This window comes from Patiria miniata, unplaced genomic scaffold (genome assembly GCF_015706575.1).
Source record: "Patiria miniata isolate m_02_andy unplaced genomic scaffold, ASM1570657v1 HiC_scaffold_23, whole genome shotgun sequence".
Taxonomy (NCBI): Eukaryota; Metazoa; Echinodermata; class Asteroidea; order Valvatida; family Asterinidae; genus Patiria; species Patiria miniata.
The window spans coordinates 581,547-600,853 of record NW_024037062.1 but is presented as its reverse complement, the minus strand read 5'-3'; the positions used below and the strand labels follow the sequence as shown (position 1 = coordinate 600,853).

At 41.5% G+C, this 19,307-nt stretch overlaps 1 protein-coding gene across 2 annotated transcripts in view; it reads left to right on the top strand.

Annotated features, from left to right (window-relative positions):
• LOC119731141 (probable E3 ubiquitin-protein ligase HERC4) overlaps positions 1 to 17,595 on the top strand; it is a 32,422-nt gene extending 14,827 nt beyond the window's left edge. The window contains exons 1-10 of one of the 2 annotated variants that reach the window (XM_038204169.1): positions 122 to 297; positions 3,273 to 3,661; positions 7,335 to 7,497; positions 8,480 to 8,556; positions 9,468 to 9,692; positions 9,851 to 9,942; positions 11,168 to 11,298; positions 12,276 to 12,798; positions 14,980 to 15,164; positions 16,829 to 17,595. In XM_038204169.1, the coding sequence (XP_038060097.1) occupies positions 3,385 to 3,661; positions 7,335 to 7,497; positions 8,480 to 8,556; positions 9,468 to 9,692; positions 9,851 to 9,942; positions 11,168 to 11,298; positions 12,276 to 12,798; positions 14,980 to 15,164; positions 16,829 to 16,946 (1,791 nt within the window). In that variant the 5' untranslated portion in view covers positions 122 to 297; positions 3,273 to 3,384 and the 3' untranslated portion in view covers positions 16,947 to 17,595. Of the gene's footprint in view, positions 1 to 121; positions 298 to 3,272; positions 3,662 to 7,334; positions 7,498 to 8,479; positions 8,557 to 9,467; positions 9,693 to 9,850; positions 9,943 to 11,167; positions 11,299 to 12,275; positions 12,799 to 14,979; positions 15,165 to 16,828 lie in introns of those variants that run through there. The other variant, XM_038204170.1, reaches the window with a different exon arrangement.
• The last annotated feature ends 1,712 nt before the right edge of the window (positions 17,596 to 19,307 follow it).

Here is a 19,307-nt window from a genome sequence, read left to right as displayed (position 1 = left end):
GTACGGAGCACACGGCTCGCTCCGTAGAACGGGTGATACTCAGACTAAAAACTCCCCCGGTCCCCCCCCCCCCCGAGATATTCGACATCGGAAAAATGTATGACCGTTGAGGGCAGTATTTAACCATGGCGGCCTGCGCTTCGTCGACAGAAAGGACAGACTACAACTTTACAAGTTCATTGATGCGTAACAAAATACACACGGTCACTCATCATTGATGCATAACAAAATACTAGTATATTCACACGGCCACTCCTGGTTTCTAACTTTATCATCGGTTTGAAGAATACAGAAGAGGTTAGTTGGAAAGAATTCATACAATCTGAGGTAGAGTGTAACACCATCCATAGGCATAGTCAGGTGATAGTGCTGCTGCTGGCTATGGATGCTGCGCAGTGACATTATTTCAAGGCAGTGTATATTTTGCCGGAGACGGCAAACCATTAGTAAACGTTAGTTTGCCGGATATGCACTGAACATGCGCAGTTACTGTTTTTTTTTACTTAAACATTTTCCGGTGACAAATTTTAGTCTGGCTCCATGCCAAAATTATCATTGTAACCTCGTATTCACAAGATGGGATTCAGACCATTTTATAATTTCGGACTTTATTTCCCTTTTAAAAAAAATCCTCCAGAGCCACAAATCTGAAAAAGAAAATGTAATACTCTGCAAAAAGATGTTTGAGACATGTTAAAATAATAAAAGAAGAATATTCTTATTTATTTGGGGATGAGAAAAAAAAACTTAAAAATGTGCTGCGGTCGGAATCGAACCCGAGTCATCCCGCTTACTAGAGCCTTTGCTTAACCACTACACCAGCTGTGCTACACAACTTCGATGGGAATTTAATACATGTTATAATTCAGCCCTATCTTAAAGAGTACAGCGCCCTCTGTTGATATGGATTGCCGCCGGCAAACCTTTAGTAAACGTTAGTTTGCCGGCGTTACCTCCGGCAAAATATCCACTACCAAATAATAATGAAAAGAAAAATCCACTGTCTAACTTTTTCACATGCAAATTTTTAGGGATGGATGGATACCATAAACGCAACATAAAATTGGCCTCACTATGAATACCTGGCAACTAAACATGGTAGCTAAGCAACCAATGGTGTTTGCCAATTTTTTTGGGGATTTCCCAGCTTTGTATTGAAATTGGGGTTTCCCAAGCTCACTGCAATAACATTCATATAATGCACGGAATAAGCTTGCAGATTGGGTATTGTCATGTTTCAGTCTTTTTAACGGACTTTACTGTGTTGCAATAATACACTCTGGGACTGAATGTGTCAATACTTTGTGGAACAGAACTATTATTCCAGGTATTCTATGTGTCTGTGGGTCTGTGTGGGTGTCTGTATGTTGATTACCTCCAGAGCTGCGCACTGTCATGACTGTGTTACGCCCCAACTATCGCATCGGTCCCAACTATAGTTGGGCCTGTCCCAACTGTAAGTTCCACTGTTGGGCTGGCCCATCTATAGTTGGGCCACTCCGATCTTTTTATTTTGCGGTGTCCCAACTTACATTGATGTACAACTATAAAACGTTCCCTACAGCTCTGATACACGTCTGACTTTACTGGGGACCACTGAAATTAGCTATTGACGGGGCGAATCTATAGTTGGGCCACCCCAATTTTTTTATTTTGCGGTCCCAACTATAGTGTACATTGTTGTACGATTATAAAACATTCCCTACAACTCTAATACACATCTGACTACATGTACTTGGGACCAATGAAATTATCTATGGGTGGGGACCATCTGTAGTTGGGCCACCGCAATATTTTTATTTGTCGGTCCCAACTACAGTTTACATTGATGTACGACTATAAAACATTCCCTACAGCTCTGTTACTTGTCCGACTTTACTTGGGACCTTTGACATTAGCTATGGGTGGGGCCCATCTATAGTTGGCCGGCCATGGCAATCTTTGAATTTTGCAAAATGTTGCTGGACATTAAAACCCAGCAGCCGGACAACTCATCCAACTAGGCAGTACCACGTGACCGGCCAGCCTTGCGGCATGCATGCACGACGAATACACGGTGCCAGCGCCGCGGAACATTTAATCCAACAAGATCTATCAAGCATGAAGCATCCGGCGCAACTCCAGTCCTAACTATAGTTGGGCCGACCCAACTGCCGCACTATAGTTGGACCGATGCGATAGTTGGGGCGTAACAACTGTATGAAGTTGAAATTCGGCAGGTGTATTGCTCATCAGCACCCCAGAATGTGCAGTGCCAAGTTTGAAGTTGTTTAAATAAGTGGTTCTCAAACTCAAAGCTGCAAAACAGCTGCATTTTCGGAGGCCTAGATCTTGCAAATGTGTATACCGTTGTGTCCATGCAACAAGGTCGTATCACCGAAAATGGGCTTTACGTGAAACACGAGTTTCAGAATGTCAAAAGGTCGTATCTCACTTAAAATAACCCGGATGTACACACAAAGTCAATGGTCGTCGAGAAACGACCTTGTCGCACGGAGCGTATTCGCACGAGATAAGACTTTGTTGCAGAGTAGAGTTACGATCTTGTTGCACTGACGCGACGATATACAGACCGCGCCACGTGCACACACTGCTGCACATTTTTTAACTTGCACTGCACTCTATATCCCACCATGGGTACGGGTGACACACGTGCAAATGGTAGTTAGCTGTATGGGCTCGACCATTTCATGAAGGGGGAAGATCACGCAACGGTCAAGTGGTCCTCGACCATTTTTTGAAGAGGAAGATTGCGCAAAGATGAGGTGTACATGGTGCGCTGTTATACTGGCACGACCAGCCGACCAGCGTTGGAAAAAACTGGCTTTTTTCAAATACTGGCCCCAATTGACCATCGCACTTGTTTGTAATCGATTACACACCTATGAACGGGTACAAGCCATCTAGACTGGTTCCCTGACCTTACAATTCCCAATGTATGTAAACTGCTCTGTTTCTTCTTATATGGAGTCAGGGAACCAGGCTACAGGAAAACGATTGTTTTTCTTGGTTTTTATAGCATTTTCGAACCCAAAACGTCAAAAAAGTCAGTGTAACTATATTTGCTATATATTTCCAACCCCCCAATTCCATCCATTTCTGAAAATTACAGCAAAAGCAAATGATGTATATTCCCTTTAACGGGTTCTGCACTAGCGTTACAAACAAGACCTCTTTAAACATGTTAAAGAGTTGGCCCAGTAAGTGTACGTTCTTCATGCAAGTATGAAAAGCTTAAATACCATCTCTTTCTATTTTTAATGTCTTTTCAGATTTTGTGGTGGAGGGACATGGACAACATTATTATGATGTGCTAACATATCCATACTACACTTAAGTAGACTTTCTTTTCGCCTTGGACAAGTTGTTAAAACTCCGTCAACAATGTTCATGTACTGCTGGGGTGCCAAGTGTCATGGTCAGCTAGGTCTGGACGACAGGACTGCGGGAACCAGTGACACGGATACCGATGAACCCGATAGCAACAAAGGGGATTTGGTTTCGACGCCGCTGGAGGTGCGGTTCTTCAGAAGGCGGGACGTCTGTGCGGTCGCGTGTGGATTGCGTCATTCTGTGTTTTTGCTGAAAGACGGGACGGTCTATACGTGTGGGTCCAATGACAAAGGCCAGTTAGGGCATGAAATGCACGGTAGAATTCCAGGTAATTTGTTATTTTTTTTTTATTAAAGAGGTTGTGGAATGCTCGAAGACATTTCCGTCATTTTTCGGGTATATGTAGCCTAAGGTGTGATGAAATAGAAACGACTATTGTGTCTGTCATGAAATGAGTACCGTAATTTTCGGAATATAAGCCGCGCGGCGTATAAGCCGCAGCACGCAAAAATCTGCAAATTAAGATTTGAAGTCGGCGTACAAGCCGCACCGGCGTATAAGCCGCACCGACGGCAGCGGTTTCAATTTTGTAAGGCCTCAGAATTCTAGCCAAAATGCTCTGAACCAGTTCTATTTACACTACAGAAGCTATAAAATGGGCCACAAAAGTTGTATCAAATCATTTACAATCGATACTCTCACAAACAAATGTGGAAAATGATGATGAGAAATAAACACCGGGAATTGCTGCCGGCTTCCCCGTCCGGTCCCCGGCCGTAAAAGTTAATACATCGCCCGGCGCGGCAGCCGGCGCGGCAGCCTGCGCCGCGCCGGCCTGTGACAACATTTTCCTGCAGCACGTGAGAGAGTATGCAACCCACCGTGATTTTCCCCCATTGCGTGTGTTGTCTGACTGGAGCGCTACGTACAAATCTTGCTTTGTGGCAACAGATGCTGATTTGTTTTGTCCTAAAAATATACAGGTCCGTTTTTATCTCAAAACTTATCAAATTTTTGTGATTACTAACGAGCAGTATTCAAGTTTCGATCGTAACTTTCTTCGAAAATTGTCAAAACGATGCTGCCATTTTCATGGATGAATCCATTAATTGTGTAAGGGGTGATGTAGTCCCTGTTTTGAGGTTTACATCGTTTCTTGAATACATTTCAAGTACAGAATTTTATATTGTGACGTTGAACAACGGATTATCAAATAAAGAAATGTTTCGGACACCATAAAAAATATTAGTCGTTTTTCCCCCCTTTTTTTAAACAGCGGAAATGTTGGTAATTATTGTTTCCAAGATAGTACACCCCTATATTACCTCAAATGGTGTGGTCCGCTGGGGAAAGCATGCTGCATGCAGCACTAGAATCACGTACGGCTTGTTGCAAGCGTCGATATCGAAGACAGCTTTCACCGTACTTTTTACCGCTCGGCACCTTTACGTGGCACGTGGTTTCGGTTCGTTAATGACTTTCTTAATTGATAATTCATTTCAGCAACATATCTCTTCTTATACCAGAACATTAAATACACATGTGAATTTCATTTTTATTCTTCAAGGCTCGGCGTATAAGCCGCCCTGTGTATAAGCCGCAGTAAACATTTTCATGGGCAAAATCAACGTATAAGCCGCGGCTTATATTCCGAAAATTACGGTACAAAAGGTACTTTTGAGAGCTGTTTTTCAGGTCCTGTTTCGACCCGAACGTGCAATTTGTGTAAAAGTCGTCGTTGGGGCAGCAAACAAAACAGTAAATCATGACGTAATAAACAGGACTCCCAATGCAGTGTAGTATAAACGAGTCCTGTTTATTACGTCACAATTTTTCTCATTTTAGGAAGAACCCGACGACTGTTGATTTCAATTATGCGCTCGCCGACCAATAAATTACTCAATGAATTTCAGTTTTATAAACATATAAAACGCTCATTACAAAAGAATGGGACTTTGTCATTATGATATATAGGGCCTATGGGTCTACTCTACAATAAAAAAGTACAAAAAACAAAACGACTTTCAGCATTCCACAACCTCTTTAACTTGAATGGTGAAATCAACAACATCAACTTCTATTATTTATTTGATCTTTTAGAAGTGAATAAACAATTGTTAGTTTGAGCTGTTGGCTATTGGATGTTCAGAACACTTCACATCCTCCAAAATCAACATTGCATCCTCCAAAATCAGCCAAACATTTTTGCCATACAACCTCCATCCTTCAAAATCCTCCACTTACGCAACAATGATTTTGGAGGATTTGGTAAGGTTAGGTTATAGCCATGTAGAGAGGGTCCAATGTTACAGAACCATGTAAATATTACTAATCAACCCAAAAAATCAGCCCCCCCCCCAAAAAAAAACTATCTGAAGAAAATGACCCCCCCCCCAAAAAAAAAAATTGCCTGGGATTTACATATCTCCTCAATCCTGTGGTTTGGGTAAATTTCCGCCTTTAACATACTACAGTGCTTCATATACATGTACACGGTGGATCAAAAAAACCGAAACCGAGATATTATTGCTAATTGGAACAGAAGTAGGGCACATGTGAATCAAAGGGAGATATCCTCTGTTAGGGTTGAATCTCCTCTTTAAAATGACACCCTGGTCATGTCATTACATTCACGGTTGACTGAGCAGTGACCACATTTATGAAAGGGTCTATTTAGAGACTTGCGCCACTTTTCAGTTGTGGTTTTAGTTGTGTCAATTGTCACAGAGTGAAAGGCTATGGTTGCCAACTCAAGCCAGGTGGGAAAAAAAAGAGATTTCACCATGAAAAGTGGTGCAAGTCTCTAAATAGACCCTTTCATAAAATTGGTCACTGCTCAGTCAACCGTGAATGTAATGACATGACCAGGGTGTCATTTTAAAGAGGAGATTCAACCCTAACAGAGGATATCTCCCTTTGATTCACATGTGCCCTACATAAGTTCCAATTTGCAATAATATCTCGGTTTCGTTTGTTTTTATCCACCCTGTATATTGTTATAATTACAAAATGTATGTAAGGCCTCAATATTCTAACTGCTTGGAAAAACATGTGTCTCATTAAAACCCTCCTTTGTTTGATCAGTCACAGACAGTCAAAACTTCAATCCTGTTTCCCTGCCATGCTTTTTACACAGGCTAGTCACCAACAGTCAGATCATATTTCAATAGGCACTGTGACAGTCAAATTCCATCAACAGACAAAACTAGGTGACTGGTAGGCACAGCTGGCTTATCAATCACATACAGTCAAAGCATGGCTATAGGCTTATCAGGTTTTATAACAATCACAGCCAGTCAATCCTGCTTTATGAAGGCAGGGAGCATTCAACTGTTCAAAACAGTCACTTGATTTATTTTGACTGCTTGGCTGGCCTTGTTGAAATTGCCAGCCAGAGAGGGAGGGTTAATAATAAAATTAATATTCAAGACCAAACTTGCCTGCATTAACCTTCAATCCTTGAAAATCCTCACGGCGGTTTTGGAGGATTTTGGAGGATTGAGGATGAACGGTGATTGAGAAACATGAGGATTTTGGAGGATTGAGGATGAGTGGTGTTTGAAGAAGAGGATGATTTTGTAGGATTGAAGGTGAATGGTGTTTGAAGAAGAGGAGGATTTTGGAGGATTGAGGGTGAATGGTGTTGAAGCACATGAGGATTTTGTAGGGTTGAAGGTGAATGATGTTTGAAAAAGAGGAGGATTTTGGAGCATTGAGGATGAATGCATTTTGAGAGGCAGGACTGTCTGACGATTTTGAAGGATTGAGGCACTGGGTATCCTTCATTTGAACATAAGTGCAACATTTTGGAGGAGTTTGGAGGATTGAGGATGGTTATAAGGCCCAGGGGGTTAGGGTTAAAAAAATTGCTGCTTAGAACTTATGGCCTGTAGTAACTTCACAACTCAAAATTTGACTGTATAAGAAAATAAAATTTCGCTCTAGGAAACTGCCTTTTGTGGAAATTTAGCATTTACGTTTTTGTGAATTTTTTTCGGCAGGGCAAGTAAAAGCTCTTGAGACCTGCGTGATCCGACATGTAGCCTGCGGGGAAGCGTTCACGGTTGTGACTGCCGAGAATGGAACCGTGCTAAGCTGGGGGGACGATAGCTGTGGACAGTGCGGATGCGGCTCAGAAGACAGAGAACCCAAGAGAACTCCTAGGTGGGTGACAAACTGAAGACAAAAATGGCATCTACAAAAATGCATTCTTGTTGGTAATTCTGCAGGTTGTGGGTTCGAGTCCAGCCTGGGGTTTCCTTGCGTGTGTCCTTGGGCAAGGCACTTTGTCATGAATTGCTTCTCACCCAGGAGTTGACTGTTGCCTGTGAGAGCAGAGATGATGGTTGTGTGTGATTTAGCTGGTCGCGCCAATTATGGCAGCATTAAGCTGCATCCACTCCGTTCACAAGTACCCCCTCACCGGCAAACAAAGTACAGTTGGGGGCGACCAACCGATGCCATCTTGCCCGACTGCAATTTTGCCGCGACGCACGGCCGTACCACTGCGTGTACATAGTACAAATCCCCTGGTGTACGTACATCACACACAATTGGAACGGTGCGCGTCAACCAGCTAAATGTCCCGCCCATGGGACGTCGTTGCTAGGTAAAAGGGCGCCCTCTTTTGTTGGCGCACGGAGCTCATACCCCAGGGAATTGAGACTCCAAGTTGGAATCGGGTAGAATTGATTTCCAACTTTGAATTGCAATCCTGACTCCACTTTTTTTTATGAATCAGAGTCCTGTAACCAGGGTAACAGTCATTTCCAGTCCCCCAAAATTGCCAAAGAATACATTCCAGACATTTAAGACAGGAAACACAACCATAAAAGATTTTGCATTATAGACTTATCCGGTGTACAAAAGTAACCACCAATTTTGAGGTGGAACTGCCCCTGAACATGCTGCACAAGCCGTGCGCAGATTTGTTAACCCAATTCGGGCGATTCACAATGCAGTGCGCCACCAAGAGTTTGCCAGAGAGTTCATTTTTCCCAGTGCATTGTGGGAGATGGTCGACAAATTCGCAGCGCGGTACATTTGAAATTGTTAGCGTTTCCAGTCAGTAGTTTCGTAAGCGTATGACTCGAGAATGTATTTGCCCTTTTCTTTTCTTTTTATCAATATGGTGTATTCCCTGCAGATTCCTGAAACGATTATCAATGCATCATGTCGTTCAAGTGGCTTGTGGTGGAGCCCACTGTGTCGCCCTGACCAAAGGTAAAAGCAAAATGCACAGCGTTCTTGGTTGGTACTTTGTACGAATACCAGTACAGGGTACCAGTGTATAAACGCCGTGAGTTAAGAGTCGAAACTTTGGTATCTGATATAGTCTTGTTTTTGTTTTTGTCCGGGTGATTTTTAACGAGGGATAATGTACAAATATTGACTGCTTCAAGTGGTGAGGTAAAACTAGTCTTCTGAGTTGATCTTTAAAACAGTTTGTTTTCCCGAGGCATATCCAAGGAGATGGAACACTCCACAGGCTAGTTTTACTAGACCACGAGGTAAAAGCAGTCAATGTTTGTTTTGTAATGCCTCGGCCACAGATTCTGCTTGATTTTAAAAGATAACTGATTAATTTGACTAAAATACAAGTAAAATGTACCTCTGTAATGATGTAGAATTAGTTATTCATAAGAGGAGTTTGCGTCGGGTGATGTAAATCAATATTAGTTTTGCCCTTCACCGACATATAAACACTGTATACTCAGTGTGCTATCTCCTGAGTGAAAGTTGGAAAAAATCACTCGGGTGGGACTCGAACCCACGACCTCCTGCTTTCTAGTGCAGACGTCTTACCACTGGACCACCGAGCTTATGGGATCGGTAAGATTAGTTGTATACAGATCTCGGTTAGGGCTGTCCAGTTTGGAATAATTTAGTATTCGATTATTTGTTACTTCATTTGACCAAGAACATGAATATTTGAAACTCGCCGATCAAGTTTTACACACACTCGCTACAACTATGTGCCGCGCCAGTCAAAAGTTGAACAGAAAGCGCGTGGGTTAAATTTTTAATGCGGCGATCAATATTATGGGCAGCTGGAGTCTTTTGCAGTTAGCATTTTATAACTATCCATATATTTTTGTCATCTTTGATTTTTTTCTTGTAATTTTTCTCTTTAGGAGGCAGGCTATTTGTCTGGGGAGACAACACATACGGTCAGCTAGGTCTCGGTCACACCTCGGTCAAGTACGTAGAAAAGCCCACAGAGATCACGTCCCTTCACGGGTTACCAGTCATGCGGGTCGCCGGTGGTGGGGCACACACGTTTGTCGTGTCGGTCTCGGGGACGGTATTCGGCTGGGGGCGCAATCATTGCGGACAGTTGGGTGTAAGTGACACAAAAGGTACGTGGATGTTCATCATAACCGTGCTTGAAGGTAGAATAACCGTGCTTGAAGGTAGAAAATGTCATTTGTCATTTGTGCATTTGTAATAAAGTCATCCATTTCTTGAAAGCTTTTAACCACTCTTACTTTTTTTCCTTTTTTTCACCAATGAACAGATCGGTCGCAGCCCACACTTTTGAAAAGTCTACGTACACAAAAAGTCAAGTTCATTGCATGTGGAAAGAACCACACTGCTGCACTGACTGCTGTAAGTACATGCTACCATTGATGATCTGTTCTAGATTGTGTACGTTTAATCTTTACTCTCTTGATAAACCGTTCCTGAATCCTAGATCCTGCAGAAGAAAACTAGTGACATATTCTTGATACTTAACCCTAACCGCCCTGAATCCTTCAAAATCCTCTTTGCCAAAGTGGAGGAATTTGAAGGATTGAGGTAACATGGCAAAATTGTGTTACTGATTTCGTAGCATGCACTTTGTCAAGGTCTTGGGCCCGATTTTGTTTGTTTTTGCTCAGCCATACATAAATATAGACCTGGATTAAGCTTGAAATCCTCTGCACTGCACCAGGATGTCACTGGCCAAGCCTCAACATATTGACAGTCACTGCCACAGGATTTTGCAGTGGTCAGCCCTCCATATTCTGAAAATAATGGAGGAATTTGCAGGATTGAGGCTATATGCTATTTTTCCATGAGGCCAATTTGAGGATTTTGTAGGATTGAGGCAACATCCTAGCAAAAAGGCCTTGGGAGTTAGGGTTAAAGTTCATGAGTAAACTTTAATGAGCTATATCAACCCAGTTTACCCATTCCTATTGGTCGAGAGACCGTCATGTGGCCAGTTTTAAATGGTTGATAAAGAGCGGCTGGCTGGTCTTAAACACTTTTCAAGTTAAATTAGGTTTTGCCCTTTACCGACGTTTAAACACTGTATACTCAGTGTGTTACCTCCCGAGTGAAAGTTGGAAAAAAATCACTCGGGTGGGACTCAACCCACGACCTCCTGCTTTCAAGTGGTAAGACTGGTCGAGTGGTAAGACATCTGCACTAAAAAGCAGGAGGTCGTGGGTTCGAGTCCCACCCGAGTTATTTTTTCCAACTTTCAACGGCATTTGTGCACTATTGTGCTATATAGTGTTGCTATGTCGTGTGCATGCTGTTCGGATTTGAATAGCGCCCCCATTGTAAGATGGTACCATCTTACACTTTTGGCCTTACACTCTCAGCAATCAGCTCCTGTAATTTAGTCTGTGAAATGTAGAGCGGCATGGGACTCCACGTACTGATGTAAGGACTCAGGAAGCTGACTGTGTTTGGCCAAACAGCTGCAGATATTATCAGGGCAATCTCAATGGGCCCGATCTTGAGCTTGAACTCGACCTATATGATGCTATATGCCTTTCGTGTTACTAAAACCTAAAAATTGAAACGATTTGTGTTTAATTTCCTCTCAATGTGATTTCTGTAGGATGGAGGTGTGTTTACGTTTGGTGCAGCTGCGGACCGTCAGCTAGGTCATAGTTCATCTAGCAACGAGATCAACCCTCGTAAAGTCTTTGAGCTCATGGGGAGCGAAGTCACTCAGATTGCCTGTGGCAGGTACGTCATACCATAATAAACATGGCTCAGTTTAGGTCATAGGTCATAGTTCATCTAGCAATGAGATCAACCCTTGTAAAGTCTTTGAGCTCATGGGGAGTGAAGTCACTCAGATTGCCTGTGGCAGGTACGTCATACCATAATAAACATCATGACTCAGTCTAGGTCATAGGTAAGCTTGTATTCGAGTCATCAAACATTGAGTCCAAGCCACCTCTCCAAAGTCCTAATCTTTGAAAATTAATTTCTCCAGTTTGGAAGACTGTATCTTCATGCAACTTTCAGGATTTATTTCCCTTATAATGATCCAAGTATGTGCTAAAAATTGTTGTGATATGTTCATTACTTATCGTTGAAATTGGAAAAATAGGCCTGGCTACGTGCATTTTTTTAAAGTTGTAACACTGGCGTTTGCAATATCTGTAAATCTTTTCAAGCCTCCCGAATATTAATAAGGTTCCTATCCTTATTATGGTGTGCAGTAAAAATTTGGAGAAAAGCCTGCTTCTTGAGTTATTTATTGATAAATATCACCCTTTTTTGCCGGCTTCCATTGGCCGTGATTCTCACAAATTATGCTGAAATAACAATTTGGAACATTCCTATAAATGGATATAAATACATAGATTTGGGGAGGTTTTCGAACGATTTCTTTCAGACTTGAAGGTCAGCTATATTAGTAACCAGTATTGACATTTCAGCATCGATTATGGCGATTTTTTCACTGACATGAAGTTTAGAATTTCTTCTTTCGTTAATAATTTAACATTTCAATCATGCTGAGCATATTTTCTGAGAAACACAATGTTCAAAAGGCCATGTTTTTGGTGGTGCATGAATTTCACTGCTCTGCTATAGCGTTTAAGTACGTAATCGGATTATATTTGCTTAACAACGGCAGACTCTTTGCCTTAGCAACCACATGACTGTATAGGTCTGAGAAAATGGGCCTGATTGTTCTAACTTTCTCTCTCCAGATGCCACACCTTAGCATTCATCCCCAAGACTGGCCGTGTCCTGTCATTAGGACTTCTCAGCCATCAACAGTCAACTACTCGGCCTGCCTACAGACGAAGCATGAGTACACCGATCAACATCAGTGGCCCATGGGCGGAGGGGGCATCCACCCAAAACAATCTCCCCAACGAAACTCCCAAACACCACAAATCCACGGAACAATCCCCGAGTGAACAAAACAGGAAAAAACTTAAGGAATTCCAATCAAATGTTGATGATGAGCATGGCGTATTGGAACTGGAGAGTGACTTAAACGAAGAAGTGTCGATACCCGAGGTAGTGTCGGCGGGCGAAGACAGCGCTGAAGAAATGGAAACAGATGATATCGCAAACCACGAGGTCGATACAGACTTTGGTAGATTACGTCGGGGATTGAGGACGAGAACGACGGGAGAAACCCAAGATGAAACCAAGGAGGAGAGGAGAGTGAGAGAGATCTTCAGTGGTGGAGATCACTGTTTCTTGGCTGCTACTTTTGCAAAGGTAAACTAGTAATCCAGTCAGGATATATGAGGAGCTGAAATGAAACCTGGGGCCAACTTCACGAAACTTAAATTTTTTTTTAGGGAACTTTGGGGGTAAAATAGCGATGAAGACGACAAACGCAAAATGAAAATGACTGCGATGCTAAATTGCGTTGGCATCAACTGAAAAATGTGTAAGAAAATCACTTTTTTCTACCCGACATGCCCGAGGGTAATATTCAAATTTACAAAAAAGGGTTTCATAGAATTTATTAAAGACTGCTTAAGGTTGCAGAAATCTTTTTAGAGTGACCAAAACACTTTAAAGACTAAAATGAAACAGGGCCCCGTCCTTACACAGTCTCCAATTTCATGCACATGGACGAAACACCGATTGATTCCGGCCGAGTACCAACCGCGCATATGTACTGTGCACAGAACCGCGTTGGGAACCATCGCAGCATTCGCATCCCTCACGGCTCATCAATAAGCAAAATATTTTTCACGTCCTTTTCTATGCTGACTGGATAGTTGTGTCAAATATTTCGGGGTCTGATCCACCCATTGCGCTTACACTCGAACATTGCAGGATCAGATCCACCAATTGCCGGATCTGATCTTTCCCAAAAGGGGGATTGAGAAAGGTGGATCAGATCCGGATCAGACCTCGATGCACCTCACGTTTACACTTGTTGTCGACCCCCTTCGATCCTCCTTGCCAGATTAGATCCTCCTTCAACCCCCCTTGCAGGATCCAGTGTAAACGCGGCGTAAGGCAGTTTGGCCTTGAGACTTTTGACCTGATGGATCTTGCTGCACTGGGCAGGCTTGTCATTTTAGACAAGTGTTGCATGTTGCTGCGTTTGGCAGGGTTTCTAACCAAAATGCCCTGGAGGGTTATAGTTACAGACAAGTCCCTGCTTCAAGACCAATCCTCGTCCGAGGACTGATTTCATTTAGCAAGACATAACGGAAATATATTTTAAGGGATTGTTAGTTATTAGCCAAACTAAAAACGACGCTTCTCAATTTTGTCTGGGTTTTGCAGGAGCAGGTAATGAACAATGGACATTAAGCCAACAGCTTAGTTGAGCATTCCATTTTATGCCGGCTTCCTACTGATTCGAAATGGGATAGTAAAGAAATGATTGATTGCTGAGTGACATTTTTTCATGAGCACATTGTTTAGTTGTTGAGTAGGACCCACATAAAATATGATATAGAATTAATTTGTGAAATTTCTTTGGGGATTTTCTTTTACGTGTGCCCACAAAAATGAAAACGGCATTCACCATTCTTTCATGCTTGCCTCTGAAAAATTGAAAGTTTTCTGACATGAGTTTGACTTGGGTTTCCAATGATTTGTTGCTTACACACCCCACTTAAGGCTAAACCGTTGCTATAGAACTTTTTTTGTTGCGTCGTTTATTTACCGGTACTTCCCCCAGGTACAGTTTCAGACAATTGGCACGAATGTGCGTATAGATTTTGTTATTATTGGGCGGCCGCAGCCGAGTTGGATGAAACCAAACTCTTCCAGACTCTCTTGTCCGCCATGGCCGTGGTGATGACATCAACGTGCTGGCTCACATCATTGCATACAGTGTCGACGTAGTTGAGGGGTCTCCTCCCTCTGTTGGGGCAAGGCAATCTCCAGCAGATGAGGTCGGAGATGGGACATGAACAAAAATAGAGCTCTCAAAAGTTTTCTCAATATACTACATGTACAGTGGAACGCTGCAATACCGAACACCGCTATACCAAACATTCGGTTATACCAAACATCATCCTTGGCTCCCGGTTTTATTGTACAAAAAGTACCGAACATTGTTGTTGAAATAAAGTCAACAACTAAACAAAATCTACTGGTTGTACATGTATTTAACACTATTTGTGCGCTTTTAATTCCCGAACATCAAAGGACCCATAGTTACATCGTGTTTGAATGTTGAAGAGTGATAGATGGCTATTATTTCCCCAAGGAATAAAAGGGAACACCACCCATTGCTCAAGTTTCCGACTCCTCGTGCGGCCGCGGGATGTGACAAATGCCGGTTCGCTATTGGTCAACAGAGGGTACCGGCCGTTCAAAATCGCTATACCGAACGATCGTTATTACGAACACTTTCTGTGGATCCCACGATGTTCGTTATAGCTGTGCTCCACTGTATCTACATGATCTATTGATTTCTCTTTCCAGGCTTCTGAAGATGTTGTGGACCATCGAGAGATACCCATCGATAATCACATAGCAACCATTGATGCGGTCTTCATGGATACCTTAGAGGCAGCATCCTCCACAGAGAGTCTCTCAGAGCCCGTCATGAGCTCCATAGAAGAAGTCTTCTCATCAGCTGCATGCCTGAACGCTTCCTTCCTCAAAACGTTAGTCAAATTTGTCTCCGTTATTGGGTCAAGTGGGTCATGTGCTCAAAGTTTTCTAGAACATTTTGATTTTCAAAAATTGCCATGTTGAGATAACCCAATTCACATGTACTGTTTTATTCATAAATATATACCTGGGACGGTTAATACCTTTTCTTACCGATCGAGAGCCTGTCACATTGGTGGGTTTAAACTGCCATTCATAAATAACTAAGACAGATTACCCATTCCCATTGGTCGAGAGCTCGTCACATGGCAGGTCTTAAACGGATGATAAAGACATAGCTGGCTGGTCTTAAACACACATACTGAAATGTGTATCCTTGTGGAGACATTTCTTTGTTCTGGTGTAGTAAAGTTTTCGAGTTTGAAAGTGACGTTTCAAAATGCTCTTATTTTAACCAGAATAAATTTCCTTGGCTAAAATTTGGACTTGTAGATCCCTTTTCTAAAACTCTTCCATTTGTGACAGATCAACCCACCTTGGAAATTCCTAGTTTTTGAGTAAAATCCATATATCTATTTCGTGATAACCTTGTGGAGACGTATTCATCTATAGAAATTGCCCTGTGGAGACGTATACAATCTTTTGTTCCCTATTGTACACACGTCTCCAGAGGGCACGGTGTATCAGATCACTTTTCCAGTGTCGCGTGAAATTTGGACTCCTATGAAATTATGCCTTTTACTGTGTTACTGGTTGAACGTTCACAATTCTCACGTAGGCATGCTCAGTACTACCAGTGAGTCAGTATTTCATAGTCCTAGATTCACAACACACTCACCACAGCTGCATCTGTGCGTCATCGCGAAGTACGTGCCGCGTGCACCAATTTCCATAAAAGGAGTTGTTTACATCTTAATCTCGAGCTGGACACTCTATTTTATAGCTAGAGGGGTGTTTCAAAAAAACAGAAAGTAAAATTATTGAACAAAATCGTTGGAATTTTTAATTTTTGACTTGTTTTGACTTTTGGACCGAAAAGTTTTTGATTTTTTGACCAAAAAGGTATTTATGAATGGGAATAAATATGTGCTTGGTCAGTATTAAACACTGTTTTTAAGACTGGTTGGAGTCTGGACTACTTTTATCTTACCGAGGGTGACTAATAGTATTTCAGACTCCAACCAGTCTTAAACATAGTGTTTAATACCGACCAAGCACATATTTATTCCCATTCATAAATTTTGACTTTTTGGTCAAAAAATCAAAACTTTTCAGTCAAAAATTAAAAATTCCAACTATTTTGTTCAACAATTTTACTTTCTGTTTTTTGAATTCTTGTTATCAAGCCAGAGGGTGACCAATCAAGTTCATCACAAGTCAATCAGTCCCAAATCAAGTCACAAAGTACCCAAATATACTGTGACAAAGACATTATTATTTTTAATTGTTCATACCGCAGCACAAAACAGACAAGGTTGGAGATCTCTGATTGTCCAGGTCTGCTGGCAAGCGGAAGGCACCACGACTGACCGACCGCATTGCTTCTAACCTTTACTTGTGATTTACTTTTGATTGATTTGTTACTTGGCTTGAGAATGGACTTGTGAGATTACTTTTGATCAGACTTGGGATTTTGGTGTTTCGGTTGTCTGTGATGTCAGTAATTTACTGGATTCAAACGGGATTTATGTCTGTGTTTTACTTTTGTTCCTGACAGGAATGATGAGCATTTTGGCAGTAGTCGGCAGAATCATGGCATGGACCTTGATGCCGCTAGAGAACAGTTCAGAAGACTGGCGGGCAAAGAGGCTGTGGTCAGATATGTAAGTATTTAACGACATGCCATTGACATTGTTTTTATTTTCATTGTCTGCATCGTCATCATTGTTGTCATTGATTTCATCCTTATTATTATTATTGCGCAATTGTCACCATTCTCAACTTCATCCTAGAATTTACCATGGTAATGCATTTCATTGTCCTTTCCACAGTCATCATGATTGCATGGCCGTTGTCGTTGTAATTGGACATCGTCATAGTTACCATTCTCTTTGTCACCTTGTCATTGTGTCACGGCGTATTTTTGTCATTTTTGTCAATGATTTTTCCATAGTCACGATATATTTTCGGCTTCAGTCATTATCAGTGACCAGGCCCCTACTTGGTTTGAAACCAGACGTTTGAAACTGCTCCATCACGTTTTTATTACCATTCATACAATATACTTTTTTGGTCAAAATGTGGAACAATTGACAAAACGTTCCAAAAAGTTGAAACATCGACAAATTTCCGAGGATGTTTTGTTGGTGAATTTAAGGTTAGATTGCTATTCATGTTCTGGGGCCCTTTCTATGAACAGATAGTGAGATTGCATTCCCTCTCTGAAAAAAGCAACCACACAAGATGACACCCTCTGCCTCAAATAAGCAACTTGGTGGATACAAATGAAACTAAAAGCCCTAGTCACACATTTACGGTTTGGAGCTACGGATGTCTGCGGTTTGAAATTCGTTATAAACTGTAGGAGTACCGTATTCATCCTTAGCCCTAACCCTCCAGGGTATTTTGGCTAGAAACCCTGCCAAACGCAGCAACATGCAACACTTGTCTAAATGACAAGCCTGCCCAGTGCAGCAAGATCCATCAGGCAAAAGTCTCAAGGCCACACTGCCTCAGAGTCTGTGGTCCCCCAACGCAGCAGGATACAACTGTGGCATTGTTCTATGGGGCTAGTTCTCATTGTCTCAGAAGTGGTAATGTATGCAGTGGTGTTGGTAGCTGAATGCATCAAAGTGCACCAGACTTTTCCACCTGATGCACTGTGCTGCGTCTGGCAGGGTTAGGGTTAGTGCATCCGTGGTTATCCGTCATCTTCCTTGGGTATTCCTGGAGGGGCTACGGAAGTTTGAAATTAGTGAAAACTTCTGTGGTGAAACGTCATGAAAATCAATTGAATTACGCCTGTGTACTACACTCAACCAAAAAAGAAAGTCCCCCCTTCCAATACTTTTTTTGTCTAGCTCAATCTTTATCATGTTTATTCAGCCTGTTTTTCTTCCTTAAAATTAGAATATTTAATTAAAAATAATGTCAAATTATTTGCCTTATTAAAATGTACATGTATCTATAGGTTTTTTTTCTTCCGCCTTAAATCAAAATAGGTTTTTTGTCAAACTTAAACCTACACATTCAGAAGAATGCATTTTTGAAAGTACATGTAGACATTTATTTTTGAAAGCATTTTCGAAAGCAGAAATTGTCTTACATAATGTATAAATTTACAAATATAATTTTCACAACCATCATGACTGCATGCCACCTCTGTTGTCATTGTCTGTACACTTACACTTACAGCTATGTTACAGCTACAGGATTATACAGGATTATACTACAGGATTTTTTCCAACTTTCACTCGGGAGGTAACACACTGAGTATTCAGTGTTTAAAAAAACGTCGGTGAAGGACAAAACCTAATTTGATTTATATCACCCCGACGCAAAGTTCCATCTTATAATGGTTTATGCGGTACCCGCTGCTATGTACATCAGATTCGAACCGGCCAACCGATCCCGTTAGCTCAGTGGTTGAGTGGTAAGACATCTGCACTAGAAAGCAGGAGGTCGTGGGTTCGAGTCCCACCCAAGTGATATTTTCCAACTTTCACTCGGGAGGTAACACACTGAGTATTCAGTGTTTAAAGAAACATCGGTGAAGGGCAAAACCTACCGGTAATTTGAGGATTATACTGGATTCTGAAAACTATTCAATGCTTTCGATGCCATGTTTTACGGGATTGCTCTGAGGAGTTTTGCCCACATATGTAATCCCAATATGGCCATCTTACTCACCACAGGAAATATATTTGTTCGGAAAATACATTACTTTGGAAAACAGGAAATAATTACATGTAACTGAAATTTAATGGTTTAATTGAACATAAACTTTAACAAAGGGATATCCATTGGATTTTTTATAATGTACATTTTAAGACAAACGATAAAGAATTAAGTTTAAGTTTAAACATAAAAATATAGAAAATAAATATGAAAACATATAAAATAAGAATTAGAATACAAACTTTTTTTAAGTACAGTGTACAACTGAAATTTCCAATTCTTGTCATTTTAAAGTGAACCATTACCAGAATGCCTCTAAGTCCCATTTATACATTGTTTGCAGATGCTATTCACAACAA